Raw genomic sequence first — 7,203 nt, 5'->3', positions numbered from 1 at the left:
AGCTCTACACCTTGTTATCTCAGATTCTCCAGCATCTGCAGTTCCTACTATCTCCTGAAATGCTTTTAGATTCTGCTTTCTAATTTAGACCCTGCATACTCATAAACTCCAACCAGAGTCTCTTTCCTAGTCCTACTTGTGTTAGCACCTACATTCACAAAAACAAGCGGATCTTCATCCTTGCTTTGGAGGTTACTCTGCAACCCAGAGAGAATGTCCTTAACCCTGGCACCAAGCTGGTAAGCCCAGTGAAGGCATCGCTGGTAAGCCCAGTGAAGGCATTGCAGCCAAGCGTGATACAAGTATTTGAAATCCATACCTGAGCTCTACAGGCAGTGTCTGCTGGATCAGAAGCAGAAATACAGTTAATTTTTTGCTCCTTAACTAAAAGATATTGAAGTCAGTTCTAGTGCTGTGACTATTATAAATGTTTGGTCCATTTACTTCTCAGTAGTTCTAGAGCATATTATTATTTTTAAGTTCCCTGATCTCACTCATTTGATTTTTATGACATTATATTTTATTGAAGGAGCAAATTCCTTTACTCTTTTGCTTTTTTTTTGATGAATTGTTGGCTTATTTCATTTCATATTCCTTCCTGAGTAGATGGCTTTGGGTTTTTTTCACTGTTTTCAGTGGTTTGATGGTAACTTTGGTGAGCACATTTCTTGCATTCCAAAGTTTGTGTTCTTTCTGCGTCTGTAGAGCGTAAGTCAACATTATTTACCTTTTTTTAAAAATTGTTATTCTATGAAGTTCAGTATGGTGGAATTAATAGTGGCATGTTTGATGTTTCTAAAGAAAATTGGGAAATGTGTATTCTCCATGGTAAAAATTATGCCTTGTACCATAAATTTTGTGGATATTTATATCCTCTTTAATTGTTAATATTACTTTTACAGTATTTTCTAGTTTTTTAACCTGCATACAAGTAAATATTTTCAGCTAATTATTAGGTGCACTGTTGCTTTTTATGATATTCACACACATTCTTACTTTACAGGTTATGTCCGATTCCACTTGATATCGCCTCATGTTCATAAAAGTCCAGAGAAGTATGCATGCATTTTATATAACAACCAACTAAGTCATCTTAGATGAATCACACATTTGATTAGCTGAGGCGGAGAATGACTGTGTTTTTCAGTAAATGAATTAACTGATATTGTGGCTAAATATTTACATTACTTTCAGTTTTTCCCAAATTACGTTGTGACACCATGATGCTAGTTGACCACTTGGTGTCAGCCATAATTTTGGACTTGGCAGCTTATTTTACAGCCAACTGTTCTTCCTGCTGCTAACCCTGCACCTATTCATCTAGCACTGGGAACCATATTGTGGCTGACCAACAAACTGTCCTGCTATTGTTACTTATCATTAGTTATGCAGGAATTTACTGACTAGTAAGCACTTGTTTGGCACAGCTTCATGTGTATTAATTAGAAATGCAAAAGACTGACATATGTTTGCAATAATATTTTACCAGTGATACAGCAAAAAAAAAACTGGGAGAAAAATGTACTACACAGCTGCAAAAGTATTTTTCTAGTGCTCAAGAATATTGTGGAGACAAAGTAAAAATATCCTTTGATACTTGTCCACCACCTGTAACTGCCAGTGATTTGGGGTATGTTAAGGGAAGTCTTCCTTATGTTAACTTTGCACAGATCAGTGTTCAGGGTTTGGTGCGAAGTCAGAATAGTGCTTTACTCAAGTAAGTTGTCGCCTCCATGCTATATCGAGTGAATGATCTTGCCCAAGATTCTGTATGCAGTGTTTGTATTCATTCACAGAATGTGGACATTGCTGGATAGGCCAGCATTTATTGCCAATCCTAAATGGCCCTTTGGCTGATAGTGGTGAGCTGCCTTCTTCAGCTGCTACAGTCATTGTCATGTAGATACACCCACAGTGTCGTTACGGAGGGAGTTCCAGGATTTTGACACAGCAACAGTAGAGGAGTGCAGTATCATTTCAAGTCAGGATGGTGTGTGGCTTGGAGGGGAACCTGCAGCAAATATTACTGCCAAATATCTGTTGCCCTTGTTCTTCTCAGTGGTAGAGGTCTTGGGTTTGGAAGGTGCTGTATGAGGAGCCTCAAATCGCTGCAGTGCATCTTGTAGATGGTACATACTGCTGCTACTGTGAAAGGTGGTGGATTTGACTAATATTGAATGTGTTAAACGAAGTGCCAGTCAGTTCTGGATGATGCCGAGTTCAGTGAGTATTGTTATAGAGTCATAGACGTCTATAGCACAGAAAAATGCCTTTCAGCCCATTGAATCTGCACTGGTCAAAAACAAGCACCTAACTATTCTAATCTCATTTTTCAGCACTTGCACCTTGTTTGCTTTGGCAGAGCAAATGCACATCTGGGTACTTCTTAAATATTGTGAGAGTTTTTATCTCTGCCACCCTTGCAGATAGTTAGTTCCAGATTCCTGCCACTCTCTGGATGATATTTTCTTCCTGTATTCCCTCTGATGCTCTTGTCCCTTATCTTAAATCAATGCTCCCTGGTTCTTGATTCCTTTAAAGGGAAATGTTCCTTCCTGTCCATCCTTCTCTGCTCCTCATAATTTTATACATTGCAATCATATCCCCTCAGTCTGCTTTATCCAAGAATACAACCCCAGTTTATCTGAACACTGTTCACAACCAAACTTCTCCAGCCCAGGCAACATCCTCTCCAGTGTAATCACATTCCTCCAATAATGTGACATAATATTCTAGCTGTGGCCTAATCAACGTTTCATACTGTTCCAGCATCACCTGCTTGCTTTTAAACTCTGTGCAATGGTTAATAAAGGCAAGTATCCCATTCTTAACACTTTGTCTACCTGTCTTGCTATTTTAAGGGACTGGTGGACATGTACACCAAGGACCGGCTGACCTTTGGTCTTTCAGTGTCCAATGTTTGCCGTGTATTCCCTTGCCTTGCCCTGTCTAAGTGCATCACCTTACGCTGATCAGATTGATTTTCATTTGCCACTTATAAGCCCATCTGACCAACTCGCCTATATCCTCCTATAATCTAAGACTATACTCCTCACCACTTACCACCCCATCTATTTTTATATCAGCTGTGAGCTGCTGGAGCCACAGTTATCGAGGCAAGTGGAGAATGTTCCATTACATCCATGACATGTGCCTTTTATATAATAGTCATTTTGGAGTCAGGAGGTGAGTTCTTCACCACAGATTTCCCAACCTCAAGTGCTGTTGTAGCCAGTATTCATAAGGCCGGTCCAGTTCAGTTTCTGATCAATCGTGAGTCCTGGGATATTGATAATAGGGAGTTTAGCAATGGGGGTAAAGCCACTGATTGTCAATGGAAGATGTTTCAATTTTTATCTTTTGGGAGATGGCAGTTGTGTGTTGCAAATGTTGTTTACCACTTATCATTCCTAAGCCTGGCTGTTATCCACCTCCTTGTTGCATTTGGACACTGACTGCATCACTATCTTAGGGAGTCATGAATGGTTCTGTACATTGTATGAACATTCTCACCTCGGTCCTTCTGATGGACTGAAGTTCATTGATGAAGCAGTGCAAGATGGTTGGGTCTAGTATACAACCCTGAATCCTGGTTATAAGGAAGGCAGAGGAATGGATCAAGAATTGAGGAGAAAGATTTGACCATACCTCAGCGTAGAACTTAATGCTGAAGATGATATTTCAGAGAATCAATGCTGCAGGAGATTGCGCAATCAGTAGATCGTCATTTGTTGAGGAGACTTCAGACCTCCCAAGACTAGTCACTGTGGCCTGCCAGTTTCTGTGAAAATCATTGTTACATTGAACTTCTTTGCCTCTATCGAGCTTGAGATTCAAGAACTCTTAATTAATTTCAGCTTTTGCAATTTATCATGTGGAATTCAAACCCATGTTCCCAGAGCTTTACTTGTGCCTCTGAATTACTAGTCGAATGACAACACCATTGCACCACCACCTCTGCACTGGTGTCCTATTTGTGAGAATGGAATAGTACATATCATTACTAATGAATGGACCCTTTCAAGCACAAAAGGAAGTGGACTTGCCTTCGCTGAACTTGCAGGATCATTATCAATTGCACCCACGTTGCCATCAAAGTACCAAGAACCATGAGATTGATCAACTAGAGGCTTCCACATCCTCAATGTACAACTGGTCAGCAACCACAACAAGAGCTTTTCACATTTGTGTGTTCAGTGTCTTGCCAGTGTCATGCTACCTTCATCCTCTAGCAGTCCAGAAAGCTGCAGCTCCTCATTCACACTACCCAAACTTTGTGGTTACTTTGGGACAAGGAAGAATTGATGGCCTCATGCCTAAATGTGACCCTAAGACATAACCATAGAGGTGCGACAAACAGAGGCATCTTCTCATAAGGACCATGTCAAACAGGTTTCGGGTCTCTGGCGGTGCACTTCTATCTAAGCCATTGGGTGGTGCCCTGCAGTGCACACCTTGAAGGGTCTTCTGTATTGTGATGGTCTCCTGTGTGTTCCTTAACGCAGCTGTCTGGAGAGTAGTGGACTTTGGCGTGTCAGGCACAAAATCGATATTGCACATGAGATGATAAAATGGAGAAGAAGTGAAAATTGCAGAGCCAAGATGTATCTATGCTGAGCAGGGACGATAACTAGGGCCAGCCGAGGAGTCCAAACCCTCATCATGAATGCCAGAGCATATCTAATTCAGGCACACATCACTAGAATGGTTCTCATCCAGAAGGACGACATATGCTGGAACTCACTTTTATTATGAGAGCACTCACGTGGATCCACTGTTACTGCCAATAGATGGTGTATCCCTGCCGAGCCATTTCATTACCTTTATTCAAAGACATTGGCTTTATCTCAGCATTAGATCCCTCTTTGCCAGTTTTGTCAATAAAAGACTGAAGCCAACACTTCTGGGAAAAAATCTCAACATTTACAGCATTAACAGTAAAACTTGTGGTATAACTGGGATTCTGTCCAAACATCCTTGTGCCATCAGTGTCACTTACTGGTGTGAATGCTACACAGCACTGCATGTATTCTATACATCTCATCATACTGTCCCTACATCCCCCAATTCCCTTTTTAATGCCATGATTGAATCTACCTCCAACACCCTCATAAATAGTATATTTTAGATGCTAATCTCTGACTGCAAACTTGAACCCAGGCCTCCTGGCTTAGAGGTAGGGACACTATCACCGCACCACAAGAACTCATCAAAACATTGTATAATTTATAATTTATAATCAAAAATAACAACTCAGTATTTTTTTCTCAACTAACTTTATGGTTCAGGGGAAAGTTTTGTGGTATTTCTTTCCCAATGACTAAACTTCAAAAAATATTTCTCAGCAGACTTTAAGTGGCTTGTATTAGTGAATTTCCTGGGCGAAAGCAGCCATTTCTTTTATTTTTGCAAAAACTCAAGAACTGTGGATGCTGGAAATCAGAAATAAAAACAGAAATGGCTGGAAAAACTCAGCAGGTCTGGCAGCATCTGTGCTGGAAATTCTGAAGAAAGGTTACTGGGCCTGAAACAATTCTGCTGTCTATCGACAGATGCTGCCAGACCTGCTGAGTTTTTCCAGCCATTTCTGTTTGTTTCTTTTTAGGCTCATGCTCTTGTTCTTGCTTATTTGTTCATGATGTCTGAGTTTATGAGCAATAGCTGTAATAAATTCTGAGTCTTACAGTATTTCTAGCAGATTTCTGAGATTTAAAAGTAATATGAAACCATTTTTGTCCCTAGCTTGGTATTGTTTGACTTATTCGTCAATATTGTGGCTCACAACTTAGCTGAACCTGCATATGAGGCTGATGTTGCTCAATTAGAGTATAAGTTAGTGGCTGAAGAACATGGGCTAGTCATCAAAGTGAAAGGATTTAACCACAAACTTGGGGTGAGTAGGTGATATTCTGAATTCTATTATAATAGTAGCACATATGCTTCCATAAGATCTGGAGTTATAATTATTTGACGCCTGTTGTAGTATATACTTAGAATTGAAAGTAATATGTAGTTTCAACTGGCTAATTCTAGTGTAAGTATGTATATTTGAACCTTTCTTTGATTCTTCTTTTCTGAATCTTTTGCCTATTTCTGTTTTAGCATTAGATGAATGCAGAATGATGTACCTTTATGATGCACCTCACCCTAACCTGGGATCCCTTCTAGCAGAACAATTGTAATATTTCCATTAACATAATTTGGTCTTTCTAAAAAGGTTAATATTCAATGAGAAAACTAGTGATGTGAGGTGATCAAGAAGGATACCATTGAAGTTTACAAACAGTGGTTAAAAACAAAACTTTACAGAAGTAATAAATCCAACAGGTTCTATATGTGTTCAAAATGTAGCATTAATCCCACTTTTATAGCTGTATATTTGCTCTGCTTGAATTTTTATCCCATTTACTTTTAAAATGTGCATGATCTTCCAATGTTTTCCATTAAAAACCGAAAGAACTGCAGATACTGTAAATCAGGAACAAAAACTAAAGTTGTTGGAAAAGCTCGGCAGGTCTGGCAGCATCTGTGAAGGAGAAAACAGAATTAACGTTTCGGGTCCGGTGACCCTTCCTCAGAACTTGTGCTAATATTTTCCATTCTTTGAGTGACAGTTTTAAAGTGACCCCTTATCATATACTCTTCAATTACATCTTCAAACATTTTCCCTAGTTAGTTATTGATATTTTTGTTGATTTTTTTTTTAAAAATTCTCATCGTTCTTTGTTCCAGGGAGAACAGTACCAACTTCTTCAATCTATCCCCATAATTGAAGTTCCTCATCACTGGAACCATTCTTGTAAATTGCTTCTGCACTCTCTCCAATGAGTTCACGTCCCCCCTATATTGTGGCACATAGAACTATACACAATATTCCAGCAGAGGTCTAACAAGTGAGTTAGACAAGTTTGAAACTACCTGCTTGCTGTTGTACTCCATACCCCCATTGCTCCTATGATGCTGCTTGGCCTGCTGTGTTCATCCAGCTCTGCACCTTGTCTGAGGAAATTGTCTGCTTTATTTTAAGACCATAATACATAGAAATAGAAGTAGGCCATTCAACCAGTGAGATCATGGCTGATGATCCTCACCTCCACTTTCTTATCTTTTCCCTATCAGCCCTGATTGCCTTACTGATTAAAAGTCTGTCTATCTCCACCTTGAATATACTTAATTGCCCTCCCCCATCCCACCCCCAATAGT

General features: G+C 39.7%; 1 protein-coding gene across 1 annotated transcript in view; it reads left to right on the top strand.

The window, feature by feature from the left end:
* LOC125481913 (nardilysin-like) overlaps positions 1-5,893 on the top strand; it is a gene marked incomplete at both ends in the record, with an annotated part of 9,031 nt that extends 3,138 nt beyond the window's left edge. Inside the window, 2 exons of the mRNA XM_048593860.1 lie at positions 1,004-1,055; positions 5,743-5,893. Of these exons, the coding sequence (XP_048449817.1) occupies positions 1,004-1,055; positions 5,743-5,893 (203 nt within the window). The remainder of the gene's footprint in view (positions 1-1,003; positions 1,056-5,742) is intronic.
* Positions 5,894-7,203: the final 1,310 nt, after the last annotated feature.

Source organism: Rhincodon typus, unplaced genomic scaffold (genome assembly GCF_021869965.1).
Source record: "Rhincodon typus isolate 14 unplaced genomic scaffold, sRhiTyp1.1 hic_rhity00004271, whole genome shotgun sequence".
Taxonomy (NCBI): domain Eukaryota; kingdom Metazoa; phylum Chordata; class Chondrichthyes; order Orectolobiformes; family Rhincodontidae; genus Rhincodon; species Rhincodon typus.
The sequence above is the reverse complement of the archived record's forward strand: the minus strand, read 5'-3'. Positions and strand labels throughout refer to the sequence as shown.